Source organism: Myodes glareolus, chromosome 11, assembly GCF_982192425.1.
Source record: "Myodes glareolus chromosome 11, mMyoGla1.1, whole genome shotgun sequence".
NCBI lineage: Eukaryota > Metazoa > Chordata > Mammalia > Rodentia > Cricetidae > Myodes > Myodes glareolus.
In genome coordinates, this window is record NC_142036.1 from 4,312,493 (window position 1) to 4,337,314 (window position 24,822).

The following is a 24,822-nucleotide window of genomic DNA, read 5'->3' on the forward strand; positions in this document are numbered from 1 at the left end:
CAGACCAAACAGAAGTGTTCTTCAAACTTACAGAAGAAAAGAAATGGTAAAGCTGTTGAAACTAGAGAGCTGACAAGGCCAGGAACTCTACTACTCATCAAGGTGTGTGTGTGTGTGTGTGTGAATACTGTGCTTGCCCAAATATGTGTGTTTTTGTGTGTGTTAAACACAAATGCGTGTTAGTTTTAGAGAGGGCAAAGCTGCAATGAAAGGGCAGCCTGAGTATTTATGCAAGTTATGAAATAAAAAATTCCTAGTTACCATAGCTACTGCTAGACCACAAGGAATGAAGTGGTAGGAGCCATCTTAAGTAAACACTAATGTTTTTTTTTCATATTTTGTACAGTCCTGGCTGTTTTAAGATGCTTGCTTTTAGTCTGTGTAGTCACCATCCCTGAAACTGCACTTCACAGTTAGACACAAGACTGGGAGAAAAGTAAGAAACACACGTTGCTACTGTGTGTACACTGGGCAGCTACACAAAGCTGATGCCGAGACTTGTGAAGGCAATGACGGACAGCTGGAGTGCACTGGGAAGCAGGCAAACCAAAATGCTAAACACGGCATCGACACGTTTGTCACAGGAGAAACAGCTCTCTGACCTTTGTCTAAGCTGGAGGTAGATACGGAGATAAAAAGGTGGACTGGGCTTTAATAATAATGCAGATGAAAAGGCCTCTTTTCCTGAACGTTAATATGCACCAGGTTAAATTACTTGTATACAAACCAAAAGTAACCCATTATTGCTGTGTCTACTCTTTGCCAACAACCAATTCTTGTAAAGTCTTATCCATAACTGCAGACTGTAAGTGATGGGGGTCCAGACTTTCTGCTTACCACGTCCAGGTTGGTTCTTAAGACAAGAAATCATAACTAAAAAACTTGTGAGTGTACATGTTTCCAGGTATGGTGTATGCGTGTGGGCACACATGCCATCATACATATGTGAGGACTATCTGTAGAATTAGTTCTCTCTTTCAGTCCCTATGTGGATTCTGGGATGGAACTCAGATCACCAGTTGTGGTCTGAATGAAGGCAAATGTGTTGAGAAAACACTTGGCTCCAATTGGTGGTCCTTCTTGCGAAGTTACAGAACATTCAGGAGGTGGGGCTGATTTGGGGTAGGTTTTAAGGTTTTATCCATCTTGGTTCCACTTCCTGTTCACTTGCTGCCTCCTGCTTGCTGATGTGATCGACTGGCCTCATACTGCTGCTGCTGTGCCTTCTCTCTGAGGATGGACTGTATCCCCTCGGGAATCGTAAGCCAAAACAAACCCTTTCTTCATAAAGTGCTCGTTGTCAGAGTACTCTGTCACAGAATAAACCCTTTCTTCATAAAGTGCTCGCTGTCAGAGTATTCTGTCAGAGAACCAGAAAACATCCAGGCTTGGCCCGCAAGTGTCTCTGTCAGCTGAGCCGTCTTTCTCACCAGCAGAAGACAGCACATTTTATTTAAAATGTGAAATCTTTAATCAGCTGGAATCCTAGCAGTGATACAGTTTTGAATTTTCACAGATCTGATTTAGTGTTTAAACTTGGGAAACATTTCATATCATCCCTAGTTGCCTTCTCCACCAGATCCAGTTCCACACACACAAAGTCTAGTGCCCAACACTGGGAATTGAAGTTCAAATAAGACAGAGAGCCATACTCACAGAGAAACTTCTTCATAGGAGAGTCTGACATGCTGGGAATATAAATGGGCTTGTGCTTTAGAAAAACAGTAATTTGGGATGGTGTTGTCCAGTGGTTAGTAAAGGAACCGGGCTGACAGCAAAAATTAGGCGACATGCTTGGTATTTACAAGAGTTCAATTAAGATCTACTATTTGTCAAGATTTGGGAATTCTAGCTCACCATCTTCTTCTGGGACATTGTGAACCCAGAAAAACAATTCCAAATATTTAACAACTTGGCTTAAAATGTGGCTTTAATAACCTGATAAGGCAGACAAATTCTAGCTGGTTAGGCTGGATGAGTCATCATCTCATAGCAACAGCATTTGACAAGAAATTTTTAGAAGCTCTAGCTATTTTTAAAACATAAAAAGAACAAAATGATTCCTGGCATTGAGAGGCATATTCAACTAGAGTAGGAGAATAAGCTACCAGAACCTTCCTGAACAATCAACTGATAGCCATTATTAAATGACAACACCCTCCCCCAAATAATTCAACACTCCAAAGTATGGATGCCATTGAATTTGTATGTGCATGTGTGGGGAGGGATGGTTTTAGAGCTAAGAGAAATCATACGTCTCCAAATCTTAATTTAATGCACAGGGAAAGGAGGTAAAAGAGACTTACAAAGGAAATAGGTATCCAATGTGTAGTTAAAATATTTAACTTGGAAGATTGGTTAGCAGAATTTCAATTTCTCTAAATTAATAAATGTTTTCATGTTAAAGATAAATTAACTGAAATAAACTTATACATGTGATAGGAAATGAAGAACTCCAACTTTGACATCACAAAAATAAATCAGAGAAATGTTAAAGACTGAAATGCAAAAGGCAACTCCAGAAAATAATAAGGTTGCGTGCCTATCTAGCCTTCGAAAAGGAGGGCTTTCTGATCTTAAAGGCAGATTTTAAAATGAAGGTGAATAGGAGAAATAGTTTCTACTCACAAAAAAATAACTAAATAAATAGGAGATAAAATGGGATGAAACTAAATGTAACCAATACAACAATACTTTGTAGCCTTTATGTATAAAGAATTTATTCAAGTCAATGAATGGATAATAGGCCTAGGAGGCAAATGGATTGGTTAAGAAGAAAGAGACATAGATTAATATAAATTACCAGTATTCAATTTTTCTAGAACCCTCAGAGAAAAAGAAGGCCAGAGGGCAGGCACATTAAAGCAAGTGCTTCCATGCACTGCTGACTGAGGAAAAACTAGTACAAGCTTTAATAGGAAGTAGCTGGACCAAAACACGAAAGAAAGGGGATTAACACAGTTTGTGTCTGTAGTAGTGACTGTGCTAGGAAAATCCCATTCACAGTACAGGTAGAGACTTTAGTAGAGCTGGGCAATACAGTTCTGTAATTGGAAAACATATTTACCCCAAGTGGAAAGGTAGTTCAGAGTGTCGTGGTATCCTGAGGAAACCTCCCAGTGCACTTACTGGGGGCAGCAAGGAAGTGAGGGGCAGGGGTTAGTTTTCCCTGACCTTTCCCTTACTTCGTTATACCTGTCTATCATTTCTAAATTCCCTACAAAATTCATACCTTACCTTTTCAGTTGGTACTTTCAACCATTACAGAATGTGCCTCAATGACTAGAGAGATGGCTCAGCATTGAAGGCTAGGCTCAAGACTGGAAACATAAGACATGTGCCTTAAATCCTGACATGTTGGCCCAATACCTGATTCTGGACCATGAAGCGTTCGTATATCTTCTCCAGGGGAGGTCTGTTCTCAGGACAGACTGAGGTATAAAGTCCAGGTCTGTATTACGATGCATGAAAGGGCATTTCTATAGCTAGAAAACTGGGGAGTCAGGAATGGTGTTAAAGTAGCAACAACATGTAACCTCCTTTAGCCGTTTGACTTGGGATCTTTGTCATTTATGATTAGTATCTGAATAGGGTAACATCAAGGAAGTGAAAGAGATGATGCCATTGTCTCATGGGCATGAGAGAAAAGCCAGTTTTGGAAACAAATGTCTTATCACATACAGCCTTTCCCTCGGCTTTGCTTTCTCATCTTTCCCCCACCAGGTGCTGTGCCTTCTGGAATCACCCCTTGTTTGTTTCTCAGTCACTGTTCCTATTAAAGAATGGAGAGAAGACAATATCCCCAGGTCTCTAAAAACTCCCCTCTATGCATAAAGAAATAAGGTTAAACTAGCATTAGTAATTATCTAGGGCTTCAACAATGTGCACTTCATGTGTGGTCGGTAGCTAACGATTGCCACGTGTAGGGCCCTGACTGAAGACAGCTCTAAACCAAAGGCTCACAATCCCCGGTGCCTGTGGTCCACTTCAATCAGTGAAGGAATTCTTCAGTTCATCAGAGCAGAAGTGTGTACGCACCCAACCCTTTGTGCCTTTCCAGGGTCACAGTTTGTCACTGCGCGCTCAGAGTGAAAAGGCATTATTCTGGCTTGCTCTGTTCTGTACACAGGCAATCTTTGTTTTCTAACCACTTTTTTATTAGAGAAATTTACTTTTCATTTTTACATAACAACTTCAGTTTCCTCTCCTTCCCTTTTCCCTGCTCCTCTCCCTCCCTCCTTCTCACCCCCGTCCACTCCTCAGAAAGGGTAAGGCCTTCCTTCAGGAGTCAACAAGGTCTGGGATACCAATATGAGACAGGTCTAAGCCCCTCCCTCCATATCAAGGCTGAGCAAGGTATCCCACCATAGGCTATGGTCTCTAAAAACATCAGTTTATGAACCTGGGATAGTTCCTGGTGCTACTGACAGCCCCCTCCCCTGCAAAGATCAAGCTGCATAACTGTCACCCATATTCAGAGGGCCTAGTTTGGTTCCATTCAGGTTCCCCAGCTGTCAGTCCATAGTGGTGATCTCCCCTAGCTCAGGTCAGCTGTCTGTGGTTTTTCCCATAATGCTCTTTGATACCCCTTGTTCACATGATCTCTCTTCCCTTTCTTTAACTGAACTCCAGGAGTTCAGCCCAAAGCTTTGGCTGCATATCCCTATATCTGTGTCCCCCAGTTACTGAATGAAGACTCTGTGATGACAATTAGGGTCTGACTACAGGAGATGGCCTTTTCAGGCACCCTCTCCATTATTGCTAGGAATCTTAGTTGGGGGTCATCCTGTGGCTTCCTGAGAGTTTCTCTAACACCAGGTTTCTCTCTAACCCCATTATGGCTCCTACTATCAAGATATCTCTTTCCTTGCCACAGATGCAATCTCAAAGCTTAGTTCTGGATTAACCAGACACTCCTTCACTGCATTTCTTCACGGAGATCCCAAACTACCCATATGTAGAATGTAAGGTGTAAATCAGAGTTAAGACACAAAAATGGCAAAATGACCGAGAGTGGGGCACAGCACAGCAGCGGTGGATGACCGAGAGTGGGGCACAGCACAGCAGCGGTGGATGACCGAGAGTGGGGCACAGCACAGCAGCGGTGGATGACCGAGAGTGGGGCACAGCACAGCAGCGGTGGACGGTGGGTGGACTCAGAGCTGTGCCGATCTCCAGGAAGAAAGAGCTCTCCAGGGTGTGGGGAGGGAGTTTTCTCAGGTCTGGGCAAACTTCCTTAGTATGTCAAGGTTATGAGTTACATTGATGGCCAGGAAACTTTATTAGTGACTCGGACAGAATGGGATCTACTTTAAAATAAAGGTAGGATGTCCTTGCCAAGTTACAAGGAAAATGGCATTTAATAGGTCAAGGAGTCATCAAAGGCACCTGGCACTCAAGTACATTCTTTAAATGCAAATCAAGACATCATTTGCATGTGTGTGTGTGTGTGGTGTGTGTGTGTGTGTGTGTGTATGGTGTGTGTGTGTGGTGTGGTGTGTGTGTGTATGGTGTGTGTGTGTGGTGTGTATGTGTGTGTGTGGTGTGGTGTGTGTGTGTGTGTGTGTGTGTGTGTGTGTGTGTGTGTGGTGTGTGTTGCTAGAAACAGAACCCAAAGCCATCCACAGGCTAGACAAGCTCTTTCCCACTGAGTTGCACTGCAATCCCAAGTTATCGCCTTTGTTTTGTTTCATTTTTTGAATTCTACCTCATTTAGGCTCAAAATTTTCCTTCCCACCTCCAGGGTCTTAACCTGTAGGAGGAATTATTGTTGCTAGCTTGGCCACATGTGCGTCTATCTCTGCCTTTTTACTCAATTGAATCTTTTAAAATTCCATTCACACCTATTATTAGAGGGGACAGAACAATCTTCATAGCTTTAATTATCCTATTTCGCGCCCTGTTTTTAGATATATCTGAGAGTTATTTTAATACTAAGATAATTTTTGGATATGTGCTTCCTGATGGGTGTTTAATGAGAAGTGCTGAATGATCTCATTTATATTTTGCTGACAAAATTATTGGTTTCTGCTTTCATGAGATGCTAATTTTCTGATGGGGTAACTGCTAATAGAGAAGGGGAAGTTGCTTAACAGAAGGAGTTTATAGGAGCTAAAAGCCATTTCAATCAGCTGGCCTTGACCCAGGATCCCACAATAAACAAATACAATAACACCTAGGGGCAAACTTACATTCTATACCAAGCCTACAGGAGTTCCGTTGCTGTGCTTTTACTAATGATTTTTTGCTTCCGTTTATGGAGGCTAAAGATATCTGCTTTACTAGGAAAATAATATCAATGAAAATATTTAAACATTTTCTCATGTTTAATGAGCCGCCTGAATAACTAATCAATCATATTTTATCTTAAGGTGACTGCTTCTAAATCCCACTTAGCAGGTGCCAGTTTACAAAGGGAATGAGCCACTTCTTACAAACACAAAATACATGGCATCTAAAGTTTCTTCCAAAGCACAGAATTCTCAGAGGAAAACTACACTACTTTTACAATCTCAGGACTTGTCTCACAGTGAGAGTGAGTTCACTGAACAGAAACATGAAGCATGCAGCAAGCATAAATGCAGTTTGGGAATCTCATGATGCATGGAACCATTGGAGGACCATTAGTACTCTCCTCATAGGAGTAGCATAGCAAATTCTGACCAAGGCAAACTCACACCAAGCTTAAAGAGTCATGTATACCATGTGACACAGACTCTCTCTCTTCTCTGGTGGCACAAGGCCAAAATTTTACCTTGGCAAATTCCACTGCCGCTCCACCTTCGGGGCCACGGGATCTTTGCTCTTATGACAATTGCTTTTCCTGAGCCCCTTAGAAATCCCTGCCCTGAAGACACTTCCTGCTGTGGTAACTTGTGACCATCCCCATTCTCTCGATGAGCCCCTAATTCTTTATTATGACTCAGAGTGCTTGAATCATGCCCAGCCCTTCCTGGAAGCTGCCCTGAGAAGAAATTTACACAGGGTTGTCAAAACTGTTGACTTTGTTCACTTAACTGTGTACAAATGTGTGATGAATGAACGCACATGCCCTGTCTTATTCCTCCACCTTCTGATACAGAAAGGAAACATTAGGAAAGAGACCCCACAATCTATTCCAACTAAACCCAAGTACCATAGAATTGACTTCTAAAGATCTAAATAATAATATTTTCATTTTCAATAAGAGAATACACAGTTTTTTTCTTTTCTTCTTTTTGTAGTCAAAGACATGGCCAAGGGAAGAAGCTTGGATGGTAGGGTGCCTGCCTGTTTGAGGAGCCTGCTTGTTCATTCCTGGCTGCCAGACTTGAAATAATCACACAGAAACTGTGCTAATTAAATCACTGCTTGGCCTATTAGCTCTAGCTAATATTGTCTTATTGACAATATTATTATTGGCAATAATATAATTATTGTCTAGATCTTACATTTTAATTTAACCAATTTTTATTAATCTGTGTATTGCCACGTGGTTGTGGCCTACTGGCAAGGTTCTGTCTGGTGTCTGTTTCTGGTGGGGCTACATTGCTTCTTCCCGACTCTGCCTTCTTTCTCCCAGCATTTAGTTTAGTTTTCCCTCCCTAGCTCTGTTCTGCCCTGCTATAGGCTCAAAGCAGTTTCTTTATTCATTAACCAATACAAGCAACACATACCCAAAAGGGCCTCCTATACCACCTGTCTGGCGTGCACAAAGCCCTGACACTGAGAACACCACTGGCGGAAGATGAATCAGAAGTTCAAAGTCATCTTATGCTACTAGAGAGTGTGAGGCCATCCAAGTATACATGAGACTCTGCTTTAAAACAAGAACAAAAACAAAAGCAAACCCAAAAAGTTGAAGACAGAGGTGGCAACCTTCACAGCAGCAGCTACAAGGGAGCGACCACTGAGGGAGCAGAACGCCAGACAGACAGGATCAAAAAAAAAGTCCCCTCACCACATAAATAATCAAAACACTAAACACACAGAATAAAGAAAGAATATTAAGAGCTACAAAAGAAAAAGTCCAAGTAACATAAAAAGGCAGACTTATCAGACATACACCTGACTTCTCAATGGGAACAAAAAAAAGCCAGAAGGTCCTGCAAGTGTTATGCAGACACTAAGATGACCACAGATGCCAGCGCAGACTACTACACACAGCAAAACTTTCAATCACCACAGACAAACAAAACAAGGCATTGCATGACAGAACCAGATTTAACTAATACCTACCTACAAACCCAGCCCTACACAAAGTACTAGAAGGAAAACTCCAACCTAAGGAAGTTAGTTATATCCACAAAAACATAGACAATCCCAAAGAACGGAAAAACACACACAATAACATTATCAACAACAAAAACTAAAATAAGAGGAACAAGCAATCGCTGGTCATCAATATCCCTTATTATAAATGGACTCCATTCACCTATAAAAAGACACAGGTTAACAGAGTAGATAAAAAAACACAATCCATCCTTCTGCTACATATAAGAAACATACCTCAATCTCAAAGACAGACATCGAGTAAAGCGTTGAGAAAAAATTTTCTAGTCAAATGGACCTAAGAAACAAGTGGGTGTAGCTATTCTAATATCTAACAAAATGACTTCAAATGAAAAATCAATCAAAAGAGACAAAGAAGAACATTTCATATGACTCACAAGAAAAAAATCCATCAAGAGGAAATCTCAATACTGAATATCTATGCTCCAAATACAAGGGCACCCTCATATGTAAAAGAAACACTACTAAAGCTTAAACCACACATTAAACCCTGCACACCAATAGTGGAAGACGTCAACACTCCACTCTCACCACTGGACAGGTGAATTTTTCAGACAGAAAATTAACAGAGAAATAAGGGAACTAACAGATGTAATGACTTAAATGAAATTAACAGACATATACAGAATATTCCATCCAAACATAAAAGAATATACCTTCTTCTCAGCACCTCATGGAACCTTCTCAAAAATTAACCACATACTAGGTAACAAAGCAAACCTCAACAGATACAGAAAATTTGCAATAACCCCATGTATCTCATCAGATCACCATGGCTTAAAATTAGAATTCAAAAGCAACACTAATTCCAGAAACCCCACAAAAACACGGAAATTAAACAATGCTCATCAATGGGTCAGGAAGAAATTAAGGCAGATTAAAGATTAAAGATTTCCTAAAATTCAATGAAAATAACTACACAACATACCCAAATTTATAGGACACAATGAAAGCAGTGTTAAGAGGTAAGTTCATTATCACTAAATACCTACATAAAAAAGCTGGAAAGTCCCACACTAGTGAGTTAACAGAACACCTGAAAACTCTAGAACAAAAAGAAGCAAACTCCCCCAGGAGAACTAAATGCAGGACATGATCTGATGTATGATTAATAAAACCTCAGGGTCAGAAATTGGGCTTCAACCTGAAGATCTCAAAAGCAAAACAACCAGCCACTGGTTCTTACCTCCACCTCAGTCTAAAATGGTGATCCTGCTTCCCAGAATCCAAGAATGAGACTGTCTCTGTGAGCTGTCTTCCCTGCTTTATATTCCTTTCTAGAGCTGGGATTAAACGTGTGCACCACTGGGATTAAAGACATGCACCACCTGATTTCCATCGCAAAAGGTGTGTGTTACCATAACCTGGTCTGGAAGGCTGACCAGTGGAATAGTTTTACCCTCAGATCTTCACGCAGTCTTTATTTATTGAAAACATTTGAAATGCCACTACAATAATGAAATTGAGACCTGAAGTCAACAAAACAGAAACAAAGAAAACAATACAACTAATCAATGAGACAAAGAATTGATTCTTCGAGAAAAATCAACAAAATAGATAAACCTTTATCCAAATTAACCAAAAGGCAGAGAGAGAATATCCAAATTAACAATATAAGAAAAGAAAAGGAGGACATAAAAACACACATAGAGGAAATCCAGAAATTCATTAGGTCATATTTTGAAAACTTGTACTCCACAAATTTTGAAAAATCAAAAGAAATGGATAACTTTATGGATAAATATCACTTACCAAAATTAAATCAAAACCAGATAAGCAAATTAAATAGACCTATAACTGTTAAGGAAATAGAAACTGTAATCAAAATTCTCCAAAAAAAAAAAAAGAATAAGAAAAAAACCCAGGGCCAGACGGTTTCAGTTCAGAATTCTACAAAATTTTCAAAGAAGAAATAATACCAATACTCCTCAAAATATCCCATACAATAGAAACAGAAGGAACATTGTCAAATTCTTTTTATGAAGCTACAATTACCCTGATACCCAAACCACATAAAGACATTACTAAGAAAGAGAATTGCAGACCAATCTCTTTCATGAACATTGATGCAAACATACTCAATAATATACTGGCAAACCAAATCCAAGAACGCATCAAAAAAACAAAATTATCCACCATGATCAAGTCAGCCTCATCCCAGGGATGTAAGGATGGTTCAACATACAAAAATCTATCAGTGTAATCCACCATATAAAAAACATAAAAAAGAAAACCACATGATCATCTCATGAGATGCTGAAAAAGTCTTTGACAAAATACAACATCCCTTCATGGTAAAGGTCTCAGAGAGAGCAGGGATACAGGTGTAACATGAAGGCCGGCTGGTTGGGGTCTCTGTCCTGCCTGGTACCCCACAGCTGGCAAACCCCAAAGAAAAATCACACAGAGGACTCCATAAGATTATAAACTGATTGGCCCATTAGCTCAGGCTACTTATTAGCTCTTATAATTTATGTTAGCCCATTATTTTTATCTATGTTAGCCACACAGCTCAGTACCTTTCTCAGTGGGGCAGCTTACATCTTGCGTCTTGGTGGTCTGGGCAGGAATGGCAGAGGGAGCTTCCTGCTTCCCAAAATACTCCTGTTCTTTTTGTTCCACCTCTACTTCCTGTCTGGTTTTCCCTCCTATAATGCTGGTCAATCAGCATTTATTTAAAATATGATTGACAAAATACAGACAATTTCCCTGCACCATACAGGGAACATACCTAAACATAGTAAAGGCAATATACAGCAAGTCAATAGTCAACATCAAACTAAATGGAAACAAACTCAAAGTGATCCCACTGAAATCAGGAACAAGACAAGGTTGTTCACTCTCTCTGTATCTATTCAATATAGTACTTAAGGTCCTAGTTAGTGCAATAAGACAATAAAAGGAAATCAAGAGGATACAAATCAGAAAAGAAGTTGTCAAACTCTCACCATTTTCTGTTGATATGATAGTTTACATATGTGACCCCAAAAATTCTACCAAGGAACTTCTACAACTCACAAACAATGTAGCAATGTAGCAGGATACAAGATTAACTAAAAAAAAAATCAGTAGCCCTTCTGTAAACAGACAATAAATGGGCTCATAAAGAAATCAGAGAAATATCACACTTCACAATAGCTACAAATAGCATAAAATATCTTGGAGTAACTCTAACCAAACAAGTGAAAGACCTGTACGACAAGAACTTTAAATATTTGAAGAAAGAAATTGAAGAACACACCAGAAAATGGAAAGATCTCCATTGCTCTAAGGTAGATAGAATTAACATAGTAAACATGACAATCTTACTAAAAGCAATCTACAGATTCAATGCAATGCCCATCAAAATCCGTGCAAAATTCTTCAGACCTCAAAAGAACAATACTCAACTTCATATGGAAAAGCAAAAACCCAGGATAAGCAAAACAATCTTATACAATAAAGCAACTTCTGGAGGCAACACAATATCTGACTTCAGAGCTACAGTACTGAAAACAGCCTGGTATTGGCATAAAAACATACAGGAGGACCAATGGAACCGAATCGAAGACCTGGATACCTATGAATACCTGATTTTTGACAAAGAAGCAAAAAATATCAAATGGAAAAAGAAAGCATATTTAACAAATGGTGCTGGCATAGCTGGATATCAACATGTAGAAGAATGAAAATAAATCCATATCTGTCACCATGCACAAAACTCAAGTCCAAATGGATCAAAGACCTCAATATAAAACCTTATAGAAGAGAAAGTGGGAAGTACACTTGAACGCATTGGCACAGTAGACTACTTCCTAAATATAATCCCAGTTGCCACACTGAGAAAAACAATTAATAAATAAGACCTTCTGAAACTAAAAAGCTTCTATAAAGAAAGGGACATGATCAACAAGACCAAACGGCAGCCTGCAAAATGGGAAAAGATCTTCACCAACCCCACATGAGACAGATGGCTGATCTCCAAACTATACAAAGAACTGAAGAAATTGATCATCAAAAGAACAAATAATCCAATAAAAAAATGGGGTACAGACCTTAACAGAGAACTCTCAACAGAGGAATCTAAAATGGCTGAAAGACACTTTAGGAAAGGCTCAATATTCTTAGCCATCAGAAAAATACAAGTCAAACAACTCTGAGATTCCATCCTACACCTGTAAGAATGGCCAAGATCAAAAACACAGATGACAGCTTATGCTGGAAAGGATGTGGGGTAAAGGGAACACTCTTGCATTGCTGGTGCAAGTGCAAACTGGTACAGCTGCTTTGGATATGAGTATGGCAATTTCTCAGAAAATTAGGAAACATTCTACCTCAAGACCCAGCAATACCACTTTTGGGTATATAGGCAAAGGATGCTCAATTGTAGCACAAGGACATCTGCTCCAACTATGTTCAAAGCAGCATTGTTTGTCATAGCCAGAACCTGGAAATAACCTAAATGCCCCTCTACTGAAGAATTGATAAGGAAAATGGGGTTCATTTACACAATGGAGTACTACATAGCAGAAAAAAATAATGACATTTGAAATTTGTGGGCAAATAAATGGATCTAGGAAACATTATATTGAGTGAGGTAACCCAGACCCAGAAAGACAAATATCATATGTACTCACTCTTAAGTGGCTCTTAGAAATAAAACAAAGAAAAATCAGCCTACAATTCACAATTCTAGAGAACCTAGACAACAATGACGATCCTAAGAAAGACATACATGGACATATATAAAATCAATTTAAAAAAGTTAAAGACAAATTTTTCATGTAATGGCAAATATGAACATAGTCTTGTTTTTAAAAAAGATGGATATTTAGCATGACTGATTAGAAAAATGTGGACTGCACACTAGCCCACAGGCTGTCGTGTTCCATTAGGATATTTTAGCACTCCTCTATTTTTGTTACCTTAACACAACATTCAGGGCTGCCAGATACCAGATGGGATTTTTCCTTCTCACCCACTTCCCACTGTAGGAGGATAAAGGGTTTTCACATTCTACATGAAAATCTTTTATAACTTCCTTTTATTCTCCTTTCTCAGCTCATGTATCTGAATCTCTTCAGTTGTGTAAACTCTGTGAATCCATTGAGGCATGCATAGCACAGAGTATGTTGAACTTAAGTGTGTGTGCGCCAGACGCGTATCAACAAGAGCTTCCTCACTGTTCGTGCACGTATGCTCACACTTGATTTCACAGCGCCCAGGCTAATCCAAGTCAAGTCAACTTACTAGAGATACATGCAATGCAGTGGCTTATTTTACGGAAAAGATAACAAAGTGAAAGTGGGCTATACGTACACGTTCTGTCTTCTCTGGCACTGAGTCCAGAGCTGAGCTGTCACCCAAGCCCTGGAATGTACATGCTGGCTATTCCTTCATGTCAAACTAGAGTGAAGACCATAGGAAAGGAGCCAGAAAGCAGGCTTGATAAGGGGTGGATGTGACCCCTTCTTCCCGCTCAAAGTCATCCCTGTCCTTCAGCAGAGGAATCTCAAATGCTGCAACCAATGCTCTCACAAATCTTCACAAGAGCTTTTCAGAGTTTCCCCAGAGTGGGGTCCTAAGCTCAGAATCATGCTGTTACAAGAACTAGGCTAAACTCCCAGGTTCTGCACCCTCAGGCCTTGCCACCCAGCCCTGTATCTACCAAGCACACAATGCTGAGGCTGCTTGACTAATCCTCCAGTTGCCATGTCCTCGTAGGCCATCATACCTGTCTTTCCTCTCTCTAAAATGCTTAAACCTTCTGATTACACCCTCTTACGTTCTGCCTTGGAGTAGATTGTGCATATCTCCTGACTACTTGAAGTCTCTATTCAAAGTGTTCACACATCTGCAATCCCACCTCCCACATGGAAAACTGAAGTGAACCTTGGATTCCCATGCATAGCTGCTCGACAAGGGTGATTGTGTCTGGACAGTTCCCTGGAGACAAGGAACACCATGAGTCACTGCATCCACCTCTCTCCTCTTCCATAGTTCTTCTTTTCCTTTCTTCACTGGTACATAGTTCCCAGAGAAGCTCCATCTGCTTGGGCATCTTTTCCATAATAGTCTGTCTTCAAGTACCCACTATAAACCTAAATAAAACCAGTTTGCCACCGAGTTATAGTTACTTGCCCAGACCACAGCTGACAAAGTACTGACATAGTGTTACATTAGTCTAGATCACTTATGCATGGAGGTAGAGAAGGAAAGTATTATAGTATTGCCAAGGTTCTAGAAAGAGCTACCATGCAAGGGAGGTAAGGGAGACCACAGCCAAGAAAAATAATCTGCTTTCCTATACATCATTTTAATGAGTTCCTAACCATGGTGGAGATGATATGGCTACTTTAGTTTTACAATATGAGAACCCAATAAAGTTAGAGAACACTTGTACAGCACAGAAAAAAGATCCCTTGAAGTTTGATAAATCAAGCTAACTAAACTAGAATTCACCATCTTATCTGGGCTTTCAAAATAAACTTGAACGTATTCAGAAAAAAATATCATAATGAAAAATTGTCAAATTTTCTTCTTAAATACATGGAAGTTAATTTAAAGATGTGTGTGAGGGGGGAGAATTTGCAATGGGCTTCTTGTGAGAACCTAAAACAACAGTCAGTGAGCAGATGGCTCCGCCAGACAGCGTTAGGCAGCCCGAGACACTGGCAATTTCACTGCCATTTGGAGAGAGAAAAATAAAAGTCTGGAATTCCAGGAGCACACAGGGTAAGTCAGACTCCAAGTCCTGTTCCCACATAGGCGAGAGCATGCACAGCTGCCACTGTGAGATTATCTCCTGGGTCCACGCCTCTCATTCTAACACCTGAAAAACGGAATTATTGAAACCTCACTAAACACTTGAAGGAATTTGTGTCCCTCATGTTAGAAATCTATTCTATTCTAGATTGTAAACTTCTTGGGAACAAAAATTAACCATCACCTACTTACTGTATTACTCTGTGGCCAGATCAACTGTCACTCTGAGGCCAGATTGACATTGATTCAAAATGGACCAAAATAAGTCACTGAAGGAAGCCCATTTCCTATGAACAGATAGCTTTAATACCAACTCAATCCCAAAGTCAGGGTCTTGTTATCCAGAAAGGTAACATGATTTCAACGTGGTGATTTCCTGTCTACAGATGGGCAATGTAAAGTCTTCAGAATTAATGTACATCTAAATTCTGTCTTTCAGTATAAACAATGATACTAGAAATTTCTATTCCTCTTTAAGAAGTTTTTAAGTTAAATCATTTTAATGACAAACTTTAAATACTGGTGAGAGTATTTGAAATTATTCTTACCTATATATATATTTGTAAATTTGAAAATAAATTGTATGATAAAATAAATTCCGTTTTAGTATTTTATATAGAGTAGAAAGATGCCACCCTACATTTAGCCCTGTTTTTAAAAGAAAGTCATAGAAACTAACTTTGAATATATAAACTAGGAATGACAGCAGCCAGAATTCACTAAACCACTTCTCAGCAAGCCTTAAACAAGGAGCCCCTTTGACGTCTGTAGAGTTCCAGGATGAGGCTGCAGGAAACAGAAAAGGAAATTCCGGTCCAGTGGGAGCGATAGGGAGCTTTCTTCCCTGGGGTAGGCAGCAGACCATGCCAAGATTCAGTTTCAGAATGCGCCAAGTCCCCATCCCACCCATATCTCAGAATGAATTAGAAGAAGGGAAGGAAGTCGGGTGGGTCCGCAGACTTAACAAAGGAACTGAAGAAAACTGGGTGGAAAGAGGCAGGGTGGAGACAAAGTTCCTCAGGAAGGTCCCGCCGAACAACTGCTTCCATAGAGTTTCTACAAGTGGGAACTGGGGAGTCTTCGATAGCTACTGCTGGTATAGCTCATGCACATAAAACATGAGCTACATTTCAAGAGAAACAGTTTTGTGTCATGGTTAATACTGCAGCTGCATTCCAGAAAATAGCACCCACGTCTAAGCAGAAACTTGAGCACATCTGTTTTACTGACGTAAAATGTGCAGAGTACCAAGTACCCCAGCGTTTCCTTGAGTCCCTGTGGTAATGATCCCATGATTCTGTCCTCTTTGTCCAGGGCTGCCTGTCTCATTCATTTCTTCTTCCTCAGAGATACCATGACTTTTGTCCTCTTACTTCTTCCTAGCTCTGTGTCCTTACTCCAACAACAAGTGCTGAGGGAAGATGTACTCCCAAGGCAACCACAGTGGAGTTGTCCAAGCCCAGCCCTACCTAACCACCATCCCCCTCAGCTTTCCAATCCACCAGACTGGAATTAGAATTAAGCCCAACCCAAATTTACTATAAAACCCATACCAAATCCTATCTGTGTGACAGCGAGGATCTGGTATCCCCAGCTGGAAATCCCCTCCTCACATGTTTGTCTTGTGGGTGGGCTCTCAATACATCCTTCCTGCAGAATGCTCAGTCATCATAATGTCTTCCCTTCACAACCAGATTAACTTCCGGAGGAGCAGGAGCCAGCACAGTTGTTCTAAATTCTCTGTGATATCAGCCTAAGTAAAAGTTTTATAAATGAATAGATATGAAGAGAACATCCTTGAATAACGTATTAGTCAGAGTAACTCAGAACACATAGGTTACAAGAAGCCTGACAATAACAGAGATGTCTTCTGAACAAAGTAGATAGTGCTGCAGCTAACAGCAAAATTTGGCCAAAAGAATAGGGATAAAAAAAGATGCTCTTTTAAGATATTTCAAGGGGATTGTTTTGGGAAAAAAGTTTATGTGGTGTCCACACTGTTAGCCAACTAGCAACTCATAAACCAGATACATATTGAGATATCAAACAGTCTCAGCACACGGTCAAATGGTTAAAACACGGTCAAAACAAAGCGAAGTCAATGGCTTCTGTGGATTTGGGACAAAGCCCCAAAGTGGGCAGTCATTCTGGTGATAAACAGAGCATCCTGGCCAGGAATGCTGTTACAGACTTATAATCCCAGCACTCAGAGAAGTAAGGCCGGAGGACAATGAATTCAAGCCGCCCTGAGTCACACAGGGAGATTTTGTCTCAAAAGATAAAACAAAAACACAACAAAAAAATAACCACAGCATACTTATTTCTACTCTGAATTCAAGAAACAAAAATCAGTATTCAAAAATTTTCATATGAAACAGGACATGAATTCCCAATTATCAATCATCGAGTTCTGCCACTTCATGCCTACACAGCTCCCATCCACCGCCTTCTCAGTTCCCACAGCCTAACGCCTCTCACCGGACCGACTACAACAGCTTTTGGAAGATTCTCGCCAGCATTTTCCACTTCCTCACCCAATTATTCCTCTGAACTGAAGCCAGAAAGACCTGACAAAACCCACAACGAGCCATGTTACTTGTCTTCTTTGATGGCTCTCCCTTGCCAAAAAGACAAGTCTAAACTCACTCGGGTGGCTTTCTATGTCTTTCACAATTGCATTTTAGCCTTCCTTTCCGCCAACCGCTTTCTATTACCCATGAACCAACAATAAAAGGCTCTCCCCTGCCATGCTCTTCTCTCTGACCATTGGTCACCCTCCAAGGTCATGTGCAGAATTCCTGTTGCTCCTTTTCTCTACTGATATAACCATAGAAGTAAGCATTACAAATATATGCGTACAGAAGAAGTCAATTTCTTCAAAGAATTAATGACCCAATGTTAATTCTGCATCATAATGTTTAGAAGACAGTTTCATTTTTACCCTCTTGTTAAGTCTTCACATATTAATGATCAACACTTATAAATGAGTGAGGCTCAATTTTGCCTATAGCTAGTTAACAGAAAATAGTTACGCTGAGTGATTCCTGAGAAACATGCAAACTGCATTTCCAATTTTCCCTTATGAAACACCTTGGTATAAGTAGAGCAAGACATTTTATGATTACATGAATTCATAATCATAGCATTTGACAATTTAAGAAAATACTAGAAATGCCCATTCAAAAGTCTCTACCACCCTAAATTTGTAGTAGGGCAATAAGAGTCACAAGGGCTGAGTTTCACTAACTTTATGCCATGCCCAGTGTTCTGCAACTGGAGAATATGACAATACGGCTGAGTAAAAAGAACAATCTACAGGCAGTTGGGATTCTAACTGAAACGTTGCCACCCTTACTTAGCTTCAGCCAGGAAAGGTAGATGAGGTAGATAAAGGATTTTAAAATAATGAAAGAAAGGAAATCTGTACACAATTGCAGGATTGGGTTATTACTGTGGAAATGAGAGGAGGAAGCGGTGGGCTTGGGTTTACATGGGTGAGTTGCAGTTTCCTCTGCCTGTGCTGTGTGCTTCCGCTGAGTGTCCACGAGCGGAGACCTGAGATTGCAAAGAAACTGAAGCTCATGAACACTGAGCTTAGCAAAGGTATTGTTAAAACAGATTCTCAAGATATGAAGGTTAAAATAAGGTCAGAAGGCTTGGATTGTGAGAACATACAGGCACCTAATATATAGCCATTCCTTTATGAACAGCACATCAGTTTGAGCTCTGGGTGCTGACTGACAAGTGGTGTCATCCTGCAGATGGAGGTCACAGGCAGCTGAGTAGACATTTGCCAGTCAGACAGGAAAGTCCTTGATAATCACTTTTCCTTGCTTTAAGCTCAATGGGAAAGTCTACTGGAAAAAGCCATAATTCCAATGTTTGTTTATACATCTTCTTTACTCTTAGAAGCAAACATTTCAGAGATGTAAATGCCAAATGACATTCAAGTAAGAACTAAAAAAAATCACTGTGAAAACTATATTTTAGAAACTTTAAAAGTTTTAAAGGTAAGAAAGAAAATAATCATAAACCAAGTTGCAAATCTTCACACTTGAAATTTCTGGCTCCTTTAACAGTCTTACCAACGACTAGCACCAGCTTCCGAGTTCTATGCTTTGAGGGAATTACAGTCTCACTAGGTATAACTATAATATTCCAGATTAAAACAATTACAAAGCAAAGGCAACACTGGTATCTTGTGACTAGCACCGAGTTCTTCATGGCTGAAGCCTACCTTCAGTCTCTGTGCGTAAGACTCTGCCATTTGACTTGGATCAACTCTGCCCTATTTCAAGCTGTCACAGGTTCAACGCATCTCACTTGCAATCACCCATAAGATATAGCAGTCATTTAAAAAACAACTAGAAAAGACAAACGCCCCCAATTAAACTAAGGCATGTTTTCACACCATCGATAATTAAGACTCACAGTGCATTTTAAAATCAAAAAGCAAATGAAACCTACGGGTTTCCTAATTAAAATGAATCCAGAGGAACAGCACCTGGAGAAGTTGAAGCTACAACTAAGACAAACAAATATTCCAAGGATATGATGGGGTAAGAGTTAGGCTGGGACACAGGCAAACTTTAGGGTCCTTTTAACACCTTAAAGAAATCCTTGAACTTTTCTATAATACGCAGCAAAAGGTTGGTGTCTGAGTCTTCCAAGAATACTTTAAAGCCAACAGCTGGCCCTGCAACAGTTTGATCTCAAGACTCTGAAATTATCTTATCTTTCCCACCACTTGAGACAACAACTGTCACACTGCTAAGCCAAACTGTTGAAAATATTCCATGTTAGTCGGCTAAACAGCTAGCCCTGAAGGTCCTAACCCATCTCTTGCTCAATAAAACCCTATCATTTGTATGGACAGACTTAAGGCTGAAAAAGCATGTAACAGCATCTCCCCTGGAAGGGTATGAAAATAAAATGTGAAGCAAACACTACAGCCATAGAAAGACAAGCAACTGTTCTCCTTTGTGAGCAGTCCTGGCCAGGAAGAGCCAAGTCTGACAAATAACAATCATTGGATCACAATAAGTGGCAAAGAAAGTGGCTACATTGTCTCCCCGGCCTGAGGGCAGCATTCTCAGCTCTGAGGTCCGGCTGAATAACGGCTTTCAGTGGACCCAGTAACCCGTCCTTTCCCCCAGCTTCCACTGTAGCCGTACAAAGTCACTCTTGTTGGACACAGCACTCAGAATCTCCTGGGAAGTCTCCATCTGACCCGCCCCCAGTGCGAGCAGCTAGAGTCTGGTTTTCTGGCCTTATCTGTTCCTAGTGACTCAGGATACATTCCTCTGGAAATGAGATCCATAACCAAGGTAAACATAAAAGTACATTGGAACAGTCTTTCAAAACTCTATGTTCTCTGTACTATTTAATGGAACAATATTTACAGTGTAAGACTGGGAAGCTATCCACTCAGAATCATGACAGACATGCATTCATGGCTGTCTACATTTCTATATGGCTTACTTCTGAGAAGAGTTCTCTTACAAAACCGGTTCCAAAACCGCTAGCTGCAGAGTTCAGAGCATCTACCATCTTTACTGAGAAGGCTGCGTGCAGAAGTAAAATCCTAAACAATTCCAAATACAAGATTTTTGCCTTCATATGTACAACCATTTTCCCACCCATTCTAATACACATCCCCAAGAGGAAAGGGGCTTACCTGCTCAGATTTCTCCGGCTCTTTTTTGTCTGCCTGTAGAAACTGACAGTTTTCTCTTGCCAGCCTTTGTACCAGCTCGATACGTGCGATATCATCTCTCTCTTGAAGCTTGCACATTACTCCAGCCTTAAGAGTTGGAGAAAAAGCGAAGATATACTTAAATCCACAGTCCCAGGACATGACACCACCTCAGAGTTCACTTTATATGAAGTGCATTTTCCCTGTGACCTGAATCAAATCATGGCCTTTGTAGAAGATTTTGACTTTCCAAAGTTAAATCTGTCTTATCTTAATGTAGAGATACCACGCCAGAGACTTCAAATCGAGCGCATGTATCAGTCTACTTTAAGAGCGGGCAGGGCAAACTACATCATTTGCTACTACGTGTGTGCCTGATAGGCTGGTATTTGTTTGTTCCTGACAGCCTGTTTCCTGTTACATAAGCAAAGCCCAGCAAAAGGTTAAAAATTCATGGGAAAGTTAGCCAGGAACCATTCTGGCAAAAAGGGTGAAGTGATACAGAGTCCTAAAAATAACAGTCTACAGCTCCCAGTTCTTCAGCGTGAGGGGATCATTCCATGGACAAACACAGTTGGCAAGAAGATTATGGGATAAACTTTCTTTTTCCCACAACTGGAAAATTACTATAAAGTTGCGAGTAAAGCAATGTCAGTGCTCCTGAGCATTTAGAAGCAACCCACCAAGCATCATATATTCTTTATATAGTGAAGGTCTCAAGTAGTGATAATAGGAAGGAGGTAAATCTAGGCGTTTGGAACAGAAAAAAAAAAGTCATTCTAACGCAGAGATTATAAACTATCTCTACTCAAATTCTTTCCTAAATGGTTCACACAAACATACCAAGGCATGATCTAATAAAGAAACCTGAAGTTAGCTTGGCAGAATTAGTCAAAACCACTGAATCTTTATTTACCCAACATAACCTACAGGATTTAAATATACTCCGTAATGAGACCAAATATGGGGATAGAGCTTGCAAGAGCACTCAAGTTTCATGTTTGCTGTTCCCTGTCCCCGCCGCCCCCAACGCTCGAGACACGGTTTCTCTGTGTAACAGCTCTGGCTGTTCTAGAACTCACTATGGAGTTCAGGCTGGCCTCAAACTCACAAAAGTACATCTGCCTCTGCCTCCCAAGTTCTGGGATTAGAGGCGTGTGCCACCACTGCCCGGTGAGCTTCATTGTCTCAGCGGCTAACGTGAAAGCAGCCATGCTATCAAATGGCATCACGGAAACAAAAGCAGACACGCAGAGCAACAACTACAACTCCATTCCCAAGGGCTCTGAAGAAAAGGAATTTTCCAAGCAGCCATCACGGACCCCTAGAGGGCAGCAAGCAGAATTCTCCCAGCATGAGGTTTAAGCTTATAACATTCCTCACAAGTGATATTTTTAGTTTCTTTCCTAAGTTTCCTTGGATAAGGACCTCAGTTTATCTTAAGACATCCTGTACGTGGTGGACAGCCCCGCTGCTGGGAAGTCCCACACCACACCAGATAACTCTTGAAGTTATTTCCTATCGGTCCATGAGCATAGCACTGCCCTTTAAAGCAACTTGAACAAGTGCTATCGCTTATCCAATAACACAATCTTTCTAGTAGTAAACAATTTTATTGCAACATCATTTAATATTCTCCAGATCCATATCTCTGGTTGTCTATTTTATCTTATACATTCATTCAATAGACTTTACTTGATAACTACCCACAATAAATCCTAAAGTTATAGACTTAAATGCCCTGAAGTCTCCCATGTCCCTGGAGTGTACATTCATTGGAGGAAGAAGCGTCTGTAACATAAAATAAAAAGGAAATACTAAGTGGTATATGACAGGAAAGCATGAGGGGTCACCCCTCACGATTAGAGGTCACCCCAGAATCAGGAGGTTTTCTAAGAAGACGACACTTGAACAGCAACCTAAAAGGATCAAGGAAAAGATGATGTCAATTCCCACACAAGTATGTTCTAAGCAGAAGAACAAGGACCCTGAGGCTTGGTGGGCTTGGATGCTGAAGGGCCAAGAAAGGGAATATCATCCTGGTAGGGCAAACAGGTCAGAGGCTAATTGGTGAGGTGGTCAGAGAGGAGCAGGCTACATAAGAAGTTTATCGTACTAAATGGGACGTCTGTATCAAATCCCTCCTCCGAGCTCAAGGAACTCTGTGGAAGAAAAGGCAGAAAGACCGTAAAAACCAAAGGATGGAGGGCAGCAAGGAAACAGGGCCTTGTAAACCCAGCAGGACCGATGAGGGCAGGACTGCAGCAGTGCGCACAGGGCCAGCCTGGGTCTGCACCAGATGGGATTTCAGAAGACAGAAGGGGACACAAGCCCCCATCGCAACCCCAGAAACTATCTCCATTTGATAACCACTTGCAAATGAAGAATTAATTCTTTTCAGTGGACTCTCACAGGAGATACAAACTACTCTTAAGGGCAGGTCTCATGCCCAGAAGCAGATGGTCAACACAAAAATAACTCAACAATATCTTTGCAGGTCCTTTGTCTTACAATGTTTTGACAAGACATTTTAAAAGAAACATTACAGGTCCTTTGCACATAAATTATGGCTTCCACTTATTGGCTTCTACGGGAATCTTGTGTACGGGACTGTGTGTGTCTTTGTGTCTATCTATCTGTTTCTTGTGCTTTTTCTTCTGTTTGTTTCTATTCTGGTCTGCTTGGTTTTGCTTTATCTTATTTTATTATTATTCTTTAGATGATTGTTTGATTTTTTTATTTTTTGTTTTCTGAGACAGAGTTTTTCTGGCTGTCCTAGAAGTTGTTCTGTGCTAGGCTGGTCTCAAACTCACAGAGATTCACCTGTCTCTGTTTCCTAAAGGCATGAGCCACCACTGTCTTTGTCTTGCTTTTAAAGGAGAGAACAGACAGAAGGGATGTGAATTTAGATGGGAGGGGGGCGGAGGAGGATCTTAGAGGAGCTGGTGGGGATCAGAGGGCACTGGAATCAGAACAGAGTGCACAAAAAAAACCTGTTTGCAATTAAAAAAAAATTTAAAAATGTAGCCCCATGAGGTGACACTAGTCAGTATATTTTTCCCAAAGCAAGGATAATGTATTTTTTAATTGATTATTATTGAGCTCTACATTTTTCTCTGCTCTCCTATCTGCCTCTCCCCTCTCCTTCAAGCCTCTCCCAAGGTCCCCATGCTCCAAATTTACTCAGGAGATCTTGTCTTTTTCTACTTCTTATGTAGATTAGATCTATGTATTTCTCTCTTAGGGTCTCCATTGTTGTGATTTGTGGGCTGGTTTTCTTTGCTTTATGTTTAAAAACCACTTACGAGTGAGTACATGTGATAATTATCTTTCTGTATCTGGGTTACCTCACTCAAAATGATGTTTTCTAGCTCCATCCATTTGCCTGCAAAATTCAAGATGTCGTTATTTTTCTCTGCTGTGTAGTACTCCATTGTGTAAATGCACCACATTTTCCTTATCCATTCTTCGATCAAGAGGCATTTAGGCTGTTTCCAGGTTATGGCTATGACAAACAATGCTGCTATGAACATAGTTGAGCACATGCCATTTTAAAGTCTCTGTTATTAATAAATAAAAAATATTTAAATAAATATGTTTATCCTGATTTCAACTTATAGGATGCATAAATACACTGAAATGTCACATGGTATGCATTTGTTATGTGTGTGTTTCAGTTAAAAGTAAATTTATTCTATCCTGGAGATTTAGTTTAGTGGTATAGCTTTGCCTAATATTACTATTACCTGCTGTATATACTTTGTATTGCCAACAATAAATATGTTCAATTCAAATTTTAAAGTAAAATAAAATAATCATAAAAATTCTCACAACAATGAAATGAAGAATCAGGTTCTTTGATTTTTGGAAGAGTCAAGTTGGATATTGAACACATGGAATTTTATATCAACAGGACAATACTGCATTTAATTAAAAGAAAAACAAATATACAAAATTAACAGAATATAAATTTTAGTTTAATAGTGAGAGTTATAATAACTAGTCTTCATAAAAATGAGCTATGTTACTTCTTAAAATTATGCTTCTTTGTCAAGATATGAGCTAATGACATCAGGTATGCTATAAAATTATGCTGTCCATAAATTTGTTAT

The 24,822-nt window shown here is 40.1% G+C and overlaps 1 protein-coding gene across 1 annotated transcript in view; it reads right to left on the reverse strand.

Moving 5' to 3' along the window:
- Nucleotides 1-24,822, reverse strand: part of Rapgef5 (Rap guanine nucleotide exchange factor 5) — a 219,137-nt gene that overhangs the window by 87,485 nt on the left and 106,830 nt on the right. The window contains exon 9 of the mRNA XM_085698050.2: nt 20,693-20,818. Within this exon, the coding sequence (XP_085554176.2) occupies nt 20,693-20,818 (126 nt within the window). The remainder of the gene's footprint in view (nt 1-20,692; nt 20,819-24,822) is intronic.